Below are 12,703 nucleotides of genomic sequence, written 5' to 3'. Positions count from 1 at the left end.
AGTCACAAAGCACCACAGAGGTCAAAAAACGGGGAAATGAGACCCCTCCTTATTTCACTTATTTCTCCTTATTTATGCCTCTCCCACACCTCTCTCAGCACTATTCAGCACTCTAAGGCACATTAGCACTTAAATATGTGGAGTTCTTAGGCCACAAAGCACCACAGAGGTCATAAAACGGATAAATGAGACTTGGATGTGGCACCGCTGCTGAACGGCCTCTCAGCTGACTCGGTTTACAGCTGACTGATCTGATGTGACCTGACCTGACCTGACCTTTCTCTCGCATTGGAAAGCACCAGATATGTCAAAATAGGGAGAGGTGATATGCTGGGATGTACAGGTGATTTTATTAACAGCTGACCTGACTTAACCTGACCTGACCTATCATGATCCACTCTGGCGGTTTGACCTTTCTCTCACACCGGACACACCCAAATAATATGTAAAAAAAAAAGGGAGACTGGGATATGTAGTGGCATCTCAGCTAACTTATTTACAGTTGACCTGACCTTGCTGACCCAATCTCCCGTGGCATTGACTTCACTTTCACTTTTAATTAAGGCGGTTTACATCATGACAGCTCATCCCTAAAGTTCATTGTTAACAGTATATGCTCTGACTTCAAATTAACTAATTAATTTAAGATAAACATTTGATATAGTAAAACAACTCAACTTCTTATTTTCCACTATATAAGGCATACAAATTACTCCCACCGGTATTCCTTCCATATTCATATAAACAGATATAAGACAAATAAAAGGGGATATAATATGAAGCAGTGATAGTATATATGACAGCTTTCTCATTTCCTCTTAATTCCTATCCTTTCTTTCCTCTTCTTCCTATTCTCCAGTGTTCATTTTTCCTTTCATCTTTAATTCTTTCCATCTTTTTCTCTCCTTCTTTTTTTCCTCCTTCCTACACTTCTTTCTCTGCTCCTACAAATTAAGCTGCTGCAGCAGGAGCCTGGGAGGGAGGTCACATAACGGGGCCGTGCGCAGGGCGAGGCTCACGTCACGTTCCCGTCCCAGGCTGTCAACAACAACTCTTACCTGTCCGTCACCTGTCACCGCCCACCCGTCACCTCTCCGGCATGGGAATCACCTTTACCTTCCTCCTGGTGATGTGGTGAGGCGCCCAGACCTTGTAATATGAAAATAAAAGCATAGGTACGTTTAATAAGGGTACCCATAGGGTATAAATATGGACATTCACAACACGCCTCCAATACTTGGTTTACTTGGTTACCCACGAGAATAATAACCTTTCCAAGGTCTCGCATACTGTTGTACTTATCTAGTTTTACCAGCGCATCATACATATGAGGGGGGTCCAGGGGGGGCTGCGCCCCCCTGGTTAGGAGGGGGGTCAAGGGGGGCAAAGCCCCCCCATTAGAGGTTATGTTATGTTAAGTTCGGTTGGAGTAGTTTAAATCTGCTCCCCTACCCAATAAAAACAATTTCCCACGGGTCCCCAACATCGTTAGGGAGGGGGATTAGGCCTTTTTCTTTAAGTACTATTGCCTTCATATCATGGATGAGGGACATGTATTTCGTCCCTCAACTATACTATGGAGGTGTAATATCATATTTTGGAGGTGCAGAGTCAATCTCCACAATTACCAGTCATAGGACAACCCTGAAATGACAGCTCTCATCTCTCACATTCCAGGCAGAGATGAGTTTCCAGTTTAAAGAAGAGGCTTGTAAGAGGAAAACAAGAAAGGGCTGCTAAATATATGAAGCAGACTAGCATTACTAAGAAACAATAGCCTAGCTGAGTCACTACTAAATCAATATAAACCACTATTCACTTTAGCTTCCTTTCTTATTACAGGCAGAGATGAATTTTGAGTTTAAAGAAGTCGCTCGAGAGAGGAAACCAAGAACTGACATATAACTATATAAAGCAAGCTAACACTACCAGGAAACCATACGTCACCACAACCACCAATAAAAAGAATAAAAAAAGAAAAGTAAACAAAACAGGATATCATAGAACAGGAATAACAATTAAAAAGAAGAGAAACTGAGCCTTTGAACCCCAAGCTCACCCTCCGGAAGGCCTCGACCATGGGGATGTTCGACAAGCTGGCCTTCGCTCTGGGCCTGAAGAAGCGGGAGGCGAGCGTGCTGGTCATCGGCCTCGACAACTCAGGCAAGTCCACCATGCTGAACCACTTCAAGTCCGAGGACCAGAAGACCACCGAGATCGTGCCGACGGTGGGCTTCAATGTGGAGAAGTTCAGAGGTGAGGTTGTGTTGGGCTGTGTGGATGGGGAGGGTGGGAGCAGGAGGGGGTGGGGGTGGTAATGGTTATGGTAATGGTGGGGGCCAAGTCACTAATTCTTGAGACTATTTTCCATTTGTTAACACTATACCAGTTAGTCTTCCTACCCAGGTAAAGTAAAAAAAATCACACCGACAAGAAAATCCTAGTTGAATAGTGAAATACAAGTAACAAGAAATCAGAGAGCATACTACGCCAGTGAAGAATTGTAGGAAATGAGAAGACAAACAGTTTCCATAAGGCTTGCCAATGTCTAGACGATAACTATAACAAGCCTATATCTGTGTCTGGTTTTGCTGGCCGGGAAAACTGAACTGAGATATGAAAATTTACTCGCCAATTATTATTATTGATTTGATTATTATAAAGACTGTATTGCATTATATTTTGACGATAGTTTTTTTTTATGCTTCAGCTTCATAAAATTTGGAGCATATTAATTACAGATACACAAACCAAATGTTATATTCAACACCTGTACTGAAAAACTACTGTCACGCGGTAATAACTTTCTCTCACTAATTAACAGATTACAGACACTAGATAAACTAAAAAAAAAAAAAAAAAAAAAAAATACTCTTGTCACACTTTAGTAACTTTCCTTCATAAACCAATCACAAAAAACACTAAATAAACTACCATGCTTCTTCTGTCTGTCATTTCGCACGAGACGGAGGTGTATTTACAAGGAAGGGAGGCAGGAAGGGTGTGAAAGAGGAGGAGGAGGAGGAGGTTGAGGGGAGCCGTGAGTCTAGGTGAGCTCCGAGAATGTGCCGCGGGCCAAGCGTGAGTCCCACCAGCTGTGTAATGATAGATAACACTAGAAACTTAAATTTTCCCTTGCTGCATGTTGCCTAAGCTTGACATGTTATATATAGGACAGACTGCAAGTAGAATTATAAGAACTTAGAATCTCAGCAGCAGACAGATCAGTTACGACAATGATCACTGCACTTATAGTCTCGTAGCAATGGTGTACGTTAAGTTATTGGATATATTAGCAGGTTCTCGTGATGCTAAGCTAGTCGACTGTTGCCATTGGTGCAGTAGTGGTTATATTTCCGACATGTGTTGGTGTTAGCTCATAAATCTGCTTTCCTTAGAGCTTTCGATAAATAGCTTTAAGATCTGGAGGCTATACACTCGTTTCTCTACAAATTTAAATGTTTACGAGTAAATATATATGTCCAGAAACACCTTCCTCAATTATATTTCTTTTTCTAAATCATGGAAACATGGATTATTTTGTCCAAGAGGCTATACATTTCTTTCCTCTGCAAGTTCCATGGATTACTAATATAAACATGCCCCCAAACACCTTTCTTTATTATATTCTTTACTTTATATTACTTTTCTAAGCCACTAATATGCAGACTCACCCTATACTTAACCCTTACCATCAATAAAATACATACACTTATACATTTTATGAAACAAGTCCCGTCTGGAGCTGTGACTTTTCTCTGGCAATGCATTCGCCCTCAGCCACCACTCAGGAATGAATAAAAGAAACACGAGTACCTTGCCACCCCCCTGAGAGTCACCCAAAGTCTCCCTTCCTTGCAGCTAGAAATGTTGGCTTCACAGCGTTTGACATGTCTGGGCAGGGCCGTTACCGTAGCCTCTGGGAGCACTACTACCATGACTGCCAGGGCGTGATCTTTGTGGTGGACTCCAGTGACAAGCTACGGCTGGTGGTGGCCAAGGACGAGCTTGACATGTTACTGCAGCATCCCGAGGTAGGCAAGATTGTCCTCGCCTATTCCAGAGTTGTTGTTTTTTATTTTATTTATTTTTTGTTTACGTTTAGGAGTTAGCTCATGGGTACACCTGAAATTCTGCCTCTCGCCGTAAAAAAACAAACGCAAAAGAAAGCACAAAGAAGAGGAAACAAAAACTCCCTGCCGTAGGAAATTAAGAAAAAATTAAACTTCTGGTGTTAATAGGCATCTAGTACACCATTTGCGAACACTCCAATTACCATATCTTGAGGGGGAGAGAGAGCCTGGCGTCATAGGGTGGGTGAGGCGACGCACCCCCCACTGTATGTCCCCATTGATCGACACTAAACCATTTTCAGATAAAGACCCGTCGGCTGCCCATTCTCTTCTTCGCCAACAAGATGGATATGAGGGACGCGGTGAGCAGTGTGAAGGTGTCGGCGGCGCTGGGGCTGGAACGCATCACGGACAAGCCTTGGCACATCACGGCCTCCAATGCCATCACCGGGGACGGCCTGCACGAGGGGGTGGAGTGGCTCACCAATCAGATCAAAGAGAACCTCGGGACCAAGTGAACGGGGCGTGACTTACCCTAATTCCGTCCTGTCCTGTCCCACCCCCAGCTTTGTTTCTGTGACCATTTGTGTTTTTTCTTATTATTTTTATTTTCTTCAGTTTTCTTAGTATTTTGAATGAGGGTTTGGCAGGATTTGACGCTGGATAGGCTGCGGTAACATAGAAAAATAGTTATGTGTATCGTCCAGTCCTGTCCCACCCCCAGCTCTGTTTCTGTGGTCATTATTTCATTGTTTTTTCTTATTATTGTTTAGTTATCTCAGTTTTACCGGTTGATCTCATTCGCCTGTGATTTTTACTAGTCGCCTTTTACTCTTGAGCCCCAGGTATGGTCGGAGGAAGTGGGGTTATATACGTAATGATATTGGTTATGTGAGGTTATTTTCTGTTGCTTTGTGTGGTGTGGTGTTTGATACATCTTACCTATTCTTTCCTATTCTCTTCTCTCGACTCTCACATTTTAGTGTTTACCATTTAAGTGTTTTTTTATTTAGTTTTTGTTTTTTCTCCGCACCTCACTTTCTTATGTTGACCCATTAGTGTTTCCCGGCACATGCAGGTTGCAGGCCTGGCCGTCACTGCTGCCCGCCACTGTTTTGCCCCTAGTCAGCGCAGTATTACCGGAGGGAGCAGCTCCGAGGCAACATTCCGTCCAAGGGTTGTGATGTTCGTAGTAGCTTTGCAATGGCAGGTTTCGATGGGATGGCAAATCTACCATCACAGCAAAGTCACGTAATAGATAAGTTTTGATAAAAGAGTAGCAACTATAAATTTACAGATGTTTATTATGTGCCCTCAACATTGTCATCTGGTGGAAGGTTTTCTGCTAACAAGTATGAATTAAATTTCTTATGATGCTTCTCATTCAGAGGAACATTCATAAGCTCCTTTTTTTTTTTTTAACAGTAAAGGAAATAGCTCAAGGGCAAAACAAAGAAAACAATAATGAAAAAAAGCCCTGTATTTTATTTGTAATGTTAGACTACGGAATGATTTCTAAGGTAGGATAAGCAGTGCCTCATAATGATAAGACGTGCCCCCCTTAAAGGCAACTATCACATAAGAAAACTCTCCACCTGTGAACTCCTCTGCAGTATTCATGATAAAAGCAGCGGGTTGTATCCATAATTATAATCTAAGAGTCATTCCCTTAAAAATTACCATTATCAAATATCAGATCATTTCCCTGGATTGATAGAAATTCCCAATAATTTTAATGTGGCTGCTTCCAGTATATTAAAGCAAGGTTTTAGTGTAGGTCTTAGCCAGCCAGCCTCTCATCTAGTCTAAGAATGAACCATAGGTGGCCTTCAGCTGACTTGCCTTAAGCCGAGTAGTGCGTGGCCTTCACAAGCTCAAGATATTCTAGTCAGAGTCTGCCAAAGGTTACAGAGGATAAACAAAATATATTCTAACTTATAAAATGACGTGCTTGAGGATGTATATCTAGACAACGAGCTTATTCTCATACGTAGCAGAGACGAAGTATAGTGTAGGGGGGAAAGCTGTGCCATTGAGTTTACGCACACCAGTAATGTAACATGTGAGGCGTATGGCAGAGAAGAGGTGCAAGGGGCAGTGTTTTTTCCTAGCTTGCACTGGGAAAGACAGACTGCACCTCCCAGGAAGAACAAGAACGAGATATACGTCACAAGGGAATACCAACCTTTCATACACCAAACACAAGGTCAATTTTTCTATGCAACTTGTTTCCTGTTCTTCCTGCGATGTGTAACCTGTTTTTCTTGATGCGAACTAAGAAAAATTGTCTGTCCTTTACGAAACTTCTCTGGATGCCTCAAATATCACCTGCTGTGTTATCATTCCTTATGTGTTTATTTTTAAGTTGGTACAGAAGGTTGTTTGGGTTGTTGGGGTAAGCAGCCAGCATCCGAGTCGCTTGTGAGTGCCTGAGATAAGTCACACGTACCTCAACACTGACTTAGGGAGAGGAAAAAAATATATATAAATAGTCTGGCGTATTTTTCCACTGATTTTTCTAACGTTTTGGCTTTTTAGGGAATTAAGAATGGGGTGTCAGAGGTTGTGTCTATTTTCATTTCCGTCCAGCGCACACAATAAAACAATTTGCGTATAAGCTGGACATTTAATTCTTTCCCTTGGTAACGTGCAATGTGAAGAAGCAGTTCCTTTATAATTATGAACTGAAGAACCTACACACACACATACACACACACACACACACACAAATGTTATCACAATTTAAAACATGGAAAAGATCTATCGAGACTTAGGACTTAAGCTTAACCCTGAAGAGGACAGTGCTGGGGGAAGTTACGTCTGCTACAGCGATCTCCATGCCGTCCCGCAACCCAAGTTCTGTAGAGGACAAAAGAACTACTGTGATTGTTATGTACTTTTGGGGTAACTAATTGTGGTTTTAGACTTCCTGCACTACAGATATTTGTTACGTATTAGCTTCAGTTTGGTGATCAATAATTTTCTAACACAAGTGACTCCAATTTATGAACAGGTTATGTTACGAAGAATCAGTTTCCAATAACTACTGTGCACCTTGAAAAAACTAGCCAAGAGGAACCTTTCTATTACGGACTCTATGGCACGACAACCCCTGGTACTTGCCTTCCACTGTTTTCTTAAGGTTTGGCCTCAGTTTCTCCTCAATGGAAGCGGGTGAGTGTAGGTACAGTGATTTGGTTCTGCCGTCCACCATCGCCTGCAGTCCGGGTTTCTTCATCTGTGGGAGAAACTTTCGATAACCCAAAGGAACCGAATCTAATAAATGTAAAATTGACATAACTAGATATACTTTGAAAATTGAACTGAGATCTTTTAGGCCTTTTTAAAACTATATAACCCTAAAGAACAGACACAATACTTGACAAAACACTCAAAAAATAAAAAAATAAAATGATATGCATAATCAGGTCAACTATTAGTCAAATTAGCATCTTTTTTAGGCTTTTTCAAAACTATATAACTTAAAAGTACAGACACAGTACTTGACAAAACACTAATAAACTAAACTAAATGAATAAATAAAAAAAAATATAAACTAAATTAGTAAATAAATAAAAACTTCAAAGCACAGACATGATAATCTAAAAAAACTAAATAAAGGAATAAATAAAGAATAAATAACTATACATTGATAAATAAATAAGTCTGACCTCAAGAATGGGAGAAGATGGATTTATTATTAGGAAAGAAGAAGAAAAAAATAAAATGGATGAACTGTTTGACTCGCCTGGTATTGGAGTGAGTCCGTGAGTATGGCTATAATGTCCTGGAGTTTGTCGGTCGCTTGGATCTCCAGCTCCTTGGGCACCTGACTGCATGCCACACAGTCTTCCTGCAAAAGACCGAAGATGAAGATTAAGATTGAGTACATATGATTTTATTTTATTTATTTTTTTATTTTTTATATACGCCTATAGCACCGGTAGGCTTGCTTGAGGGGCCTGGATGGTGTTCGGCCCCAGCCCATCATGGCGCAGGCAAGTGTTTAGAGTGGCGCCATCTTCTCTAGTTTATGAAATATACTAAATGCTGCTAGTGTCCCTTCCCGGCCCCTCACCTTTTTCTCCTGCTCATAAGTGTAAGTATAGATGCCATCCGAATCGTTAAACACACAGTAGTTGTTCATTGGGGTGCAAGCAGAGGTGGCCAGCTTGAAGACCTCAGTGCAGCAGGCGGCAGCGATGACGGCGTTGGTGGAGGCGACGGCTGGGATGATGCGCTTCACCACCCCTTGCGTCAGTCTGTACGTGACCCCCGTGATGCCTGGAAACAGCATGGAGGTTAGGGTCAACTGCTGTGTGTGTGTGTGTGTCTGTGGCTTTATGGCGATGGAGAACACTGTGGATTTCCTACAAGACATCACCAAGCTACAGAAATGGAACAAAAAGTGGCTGCTACAATTTAATGAAGAAAAAAGTAAAGTCCTGCACCTTGGGAGGGGATATCCACCATACCAGTACCACATGGAAAACACTCCACTATCCACCACAGAGGCAGAGAAAGACCTGTATGTATGTTATCAGGCTACCAGTGAAGGCGAAATCCGTGCCAATCGCAGCAGATGGGTTAAAAATACGGGCTATAAAACCATCACTAAGTATCTAAAACAAAAGAAGTAAAATATAAACTTAAAAAGACTGAAGGACTGGATCAACTTGCCATACTCAGCCGCCCTCTTCTGCGCCTTCTCAAAAATCCAGTTGATGTGGTGCGGGTCATCCCCGTCAATTGATGTGTCTGCCGAGAAGGGGTTTTCCTTTGACCACAGCAGCAGCCGCACCCACTCTATGCAGTGCTCAGGGAGTCGTGGTGTGTGGGCGATGGTGCACAGCGGGAAGTTGATCTGCGGGGAGCAATGGCCGTTAGTTAAATTACACAAGCAAGATGGTGCCACTATAAAGACTTGCCTTAACTCACCTCTGACAGCTCCCCTTACACACCTGTGGAGGGAAGAGGTCCAGCGTACACTCAATGCAAGGTGTGAGGCCCGGCAGGATGACCCTCGCGTTCCCCTTGAACCCCTCTGTCCCGCCGTCCACCAGCGGAATGACGGAACTCTGAAAGGCAACACAGCTCACTCAATTATACAACTCTCAAATGAATGAAGCTTCTACATTTAACATCTAGTATAATATTTCAACCTACTCATAGAACCACTAAATGTATATACACTCATAACAAGACATACTGGATATCCTGGAGATCATAATCTTTGAAAAATAAGAATGAAAATAAGTACACAAAAAATGAAAGGCCAACATATTTGCTATTATACACACGTGATCAAGATCTTTTATACAATCTTCGGCGAATAACAAACAGGACAATAACCAAAGGGATTGCTTCTTCTTTAGCTAAAATAACAGAAGCAGGAACCCAAAGAAAATAAATGTAGGGTAAATATTTCTGACTTAAACCACTGAACTAGAAAATTTACTCAACACAAAACAGAAATACATCCACTGGTAACCCTCCTCCATAGCCCACCTGGTCTAACATCTGTCCTCATAGAAGCAGGAACTCAAAGAAAATATATGTACTAGTTTCGACTCGCAACAATGAGCTAAAAAACTGCCTCAACACAAAAGAAAGCCCTCCTCCTCAGCCCACCTGGTCCAGCATACTGTCCTCGTAGCAGAGCAAGGAGAGCAGCATGCCGTTGATCCAGCGCCGTGCCACAATGGAGTCCAGGCCGCTCACTACCAGGTGGAAGGAGCGGTAGAAATCGTCGTCAAAGTCCTGGATCTTCTTGTAGTATCTGAGGTGGAGGCTAAGGAAGGATAACCTGTCTGTCTGCCTCTGCTTCTTTGGGGTTTTGTTTGTCAATAGAAATCTTTGGTGTTTCTTTATCAATTGAGATCTTTGGTGATTGTCAAGTGAGATCTCTCGTGTTGTGTTACACTGGTTCAACACAAAAACTTCATCTCCTCACCAGGAACACAAAAAAGGAGTTATGTTATGTATTAAGTTTTGTTTATGTGAAGTTAAATGTAAGTTATATATTAGTTCACTGGGAATAAAGTGTATAAATTAGATTAGTTATGCCTTCCCTGCTTGAAGTTCATATCACTGAGGGCTAACAAACAATGGATACAGGAAGGTTATGTATCAAGTTATGTATTATGTTTGCGTTAAGTATTAATTCACTGGCCAGAAAAGTATAAGTGAAAGAAGTTATGCATACCCTTAAAAGCTAAATGTTCATATCACTGAGAGAACAACAAACAAACAAACAGTCATCAAACAAAGGATACGGTTGGACATGGCACCCGTCAATGCGCTGGTTGATGAACTCCGCCGCCACCTCCGCCTTGGGTCGGCCGATGTCCTTCTTGCGGAAAAGAAACTGGCGGTTGAGGTTTGAGAGGTCGATGGTGTCCATGTCAATGACGTGGAGGTTGGTGAAGCCCATCAGCGCCAGGTCCTTCAGCAGCTCACACCCGAGGCCTCCCGCTCCTGACGGAAGAGAGAAAACATAAATTAATAATAAAATCTAAACTAACTAACAAAATAACTAACAAAATAAACAATAAAGAGAAGAAGAAAAGGGAGAAAAAGAGGAGAAAAAAAGCATTTGTAGAGCTCTGTATTTAGCTGCATTTCTGAATTATAGATGTTTTATGGTAATGACAAATCCTGGGGTCACTACACATCTTTACATTTCCATTTGAGGTCAGAATGAAGCATAACCTTGACTGTGTAAGAAAAAAAAAACATCATCATTTTTATTCCAATCTGAGGTGACAATTAAATACCAACTTGATCATGTAAGAAAAAAACATTATATGTATATCTTCAAATTTCTATTCTAATTTGAGGTATGGATAAAATACCAATGTCACTCTTAAAAAAAAACATCACCTTCTTCAACTTTCTACTCTAATTCAAGGTGAGATATGAGAAAAACTATTAAGTGAGAAAAAAAAAAAATTAATCTTCTTTCTCCTTCAATAACAGAGAAAAACACCTCCTTGACTCACTCCTCTCAAGGGTACAAATTACACACTCCTCCTTACCGATCACCAGGACTTTGATATTTTCCTGCATCATCTTGAGGGTGTCGGGGGACGGCTCAAAGTCTGGGTGGGTGAAGGGCCCCGGCCGCTCCAGCAGCTTCCGCACCTCACTCCACCGTGAGCCCCACTCCACCGCCATGACGACCTGCCGGGTGACTGCTGGAAAATGAGAGGACGGAAACTAAAACAAGAATTGGGGTGAAAAGTCAGCCAAAAAAATGTGAATGTGGAAATACATATAAGAAGACAAGACTGAAATGAGGGACCAGATAAAATTGTAAGGAAGAGAAAATAATAATAATAATAATCTTGTAATCTTTTTTAAACCTCTATATTTCTCTTCTATACTATGGCAAGCACAAGACAAATTCTCTGTAAAAGCAATGAAGTATTATTATTATTATTATTATTATTATAGTTTTATTTCGCCCAGCGGCAAATATAAATAAACAGGACAAGTAAATGAACGAGATCAACTGAGATACAAATACCCTTAAATAAATGACAGCTTAAAAGGGCTGACCAACTTGGACCTCTCTCTCTATGTCCTGTGACCTCCTAGCATCGAGTGTCATCACCCTAACTTGGCAAGGGAGGACACTGGGCTTTCGTAACTATTTTTCCTGGTATAAAAATAAATCCAATTGAAAAAGCATTACACTGTACCAACAAATACCGTCTGTGACCCTAAAATAAAGGTCACTCGGGGACTCCCAAAGGGCCCTCTAATGATGACTCCCAAGGGGCCGCGGGAGTGACCTGCTGACCCGGCGTCTTATATGACCTCCCCTACGCCTCCTGTGACCCTCCCTGACCCTTATGACCATTAATATAGTATCTCTGGACCACGATTATGGATTTTAGAAGGTTATTAAGGTGTTGGGGGTGTTATTAAAGGGTGAAATAAGACGTTTCATCTCACCTTGCAGCTCTTCTGTTTACCTTCCTGTGATTTTGGTCTCGGTCTTGGTCGCTGTTTGGTCTTTTTTGTGTCTTTCTTTTCTCGTTTTCCTTTTTCTGGTCTTCCTTTATTGTTCTACTTCTCTTTCCTGGTCTTTATACGTTTCTAGATTCATGTTTTCCTCCTTTCTTTTATTCTACTGTACAGCCTTCACGGATTTCTATGTCTTTTTCTCCTATTCCGCAGTATTTTCACAAATTTCTATGTTCCTGCCTTTCTTTTTCCTTCATCCCGCATTAGTAAACTCCGTAAATACTGTTAGTCATATGCCTTTTTTTCATTTGCAACTATTTATTTTGGTATGAGCGATTGTTTGTTGTTAGCGAATTCAGATATCGCGAATGTTGATAGATATGCGCTGTTGGCTTCTTTTACTTGATATTCGTTTTAGATGATTAAAGAAAGTCTGTAAATAGTGTTAGTCATATTTTTTTCATATAGGCGACAACCATAATTTCTGGTGTGTAGCCTAGTATGAGTGTTCGTTGTTAGCGAATTCACATATCGCGAATGTTGATGGTTCCTGTCATTGCCTTGTCTTGCCGCGGAATTTAAACCCACTGACTATTATAGTGAAGGAATTATTTTGATGGTATATGTGATTAACTTGCTATTCCTGTAACATCCTCTCT

General features: G+C 41.4%; 2 protein-coding genes across 6 annotated transcripts; one reads left to right on the top strand and one right to left on the bottom strand.

Moving 5' to 3' along the window:
• Positions 1 to 970: 970 nt before the first annotated feature.
• LOC127005232 (ADP-ribosylation factor-like protein 6) lies at positions 971 to 6,690 on the top strand. Of its 4 annotated transcripts, none has more exons than XM_050873968.1 (5): positions 982 to 1,175; positions 1,678 to 1,711; positions 1,843 to 2,256; positions 3,862 to 4,034; positions 4,376 to 6,690. In XM_050873968.1, exons 3-5 carry the CDS (start codon positions 2,079 to 2,081, stop codon positions 4,589 to 4,591), a joined length of 567 nt encoding a protein of 188 aa, XP_050729925.1. In that variant the 5' UTR covers positions 982 to 1,175; positions 1,678 to 1,711; positions 1,843 to 2,078; the 3' UTR covers positions 4,592 to 6,690. The 4 variants fall into 4 exon arrangements, with proteins under 4 accessions (XP_050729922.1, XP_050729925.1, XP_050729923.1 ...); XM_050873967.1 differs by having other exon boundaries at positions 992 to 1,134; XM_050873965.1 differs by lacking the exon at positions 1,678 to 1,711 and having other exon boundaries at positions 971 to 1,134.
• LOC127005231 (NEDD8-activating enzyme E1 catalytic subunit-like) lies at positions 6,686 to 12,174 on the bottom strand. Of its 2 annotated transcripts, none has more exons than XM_050873963.1 (10): positions 12,033 to 12,174; positions 11,111 to 11,269; positions 10,349 to 10,550; positions 9,705 to 9,852; positions 9,035 to 9,151; positions 8,754 to 8,937; positions 8,152 to 8,357; positions 7,822 to 7,926; positions 7,197 to 7,311; positions 6,686 to 6,932 (listed from the first exon to the last, which is right to left on the bottom strand). In XM_050873963.1, the coding sequence occupies exons 2-10, from the start codon at positions 11,247 to 11,249 to the stop codon at positions 6,844 to 6,846; spliced, it is 1,305 nt and encodes a 434-aa protein (XP_050729920.1). In that variant the 5' UTR covers positions 11,250 to 11,269; positions 12,033 to 12,174; the 3' UTR covers positions 6,686 to 6,843. The 2 variants fall into 2 exon arrangements, with proteins under 2 accessions (XP_050729920.1, XP_050729921.1); XM_050873964.1 differs by having other exon boundaries at positions 11,111 to 11,266; positions 12,033 to 12,105.
• Positions 12,175 to 12,703: the final 529 nt, after the last annotated feature.

The sequence above is a fragment of the Eriocheir sinensis genome, chromosome 29 (genome assembly GCF_024679095.1).
Source record: "Eriocheir sinensis breed Jianghai 21 chromosome 29, ASM2467909v1, whole genome shotgun sequence".
NCBI lineage: Eukaryota > Metazoa > Arthropoda > Malacostraca > Decapoda > Varunidae > Eriocheir > Eriocheir sinensis.
Note: the sequence above shows the minus strand (reverse complement) of the source record. Positions and strands in the feature narration are given on the sequence as shown.

Coding starts and splice junctions, on each gene's coding strand:
- LOC127005232 (XM_050873965.1), top strand. CDS start 2,079: ATGGGGATGTTCGACAAGCTGGCCTTCGCTCTGGGCCTGAAGAAGCGG. Junction 2,257..3,861: donor CAATGTGGAGAAGTTCAGAG/GTGAGGTTGTGT, acceptor CCTTCCTTGCAG/CTAGAAATGTTGGCTTCACA. Junction 4,035..4,375: donor TGTTACTGCAGCATCCCGAG/GTAGGCAAGATT, acceptor AACCATTTTCAG/ATAAAGACCCGTCGGCTGCC.
- LOC127005231 (XM_050873963.1), bottom strand. CDS start 11,249: ATGGCGGTGGAGTGGGGCTCACGGTGGAGTGAGGTGCGGAAGCTGCTG. Junction 8,938..9,034: donor TGGACCTCTTCCCTCCACAG/GTGTGTAAGGGG, acceptor TGCTCCCCGCAG/ATCAACTTCCCGCTGTGCAC. Junction 8,358..8,753: donor GAAGAGGGCGGCTGAGTATG/GCAAGTTGATCC, acceptor TGCTGTTTCCAG/GCATCACGGGGGTCACGTAC.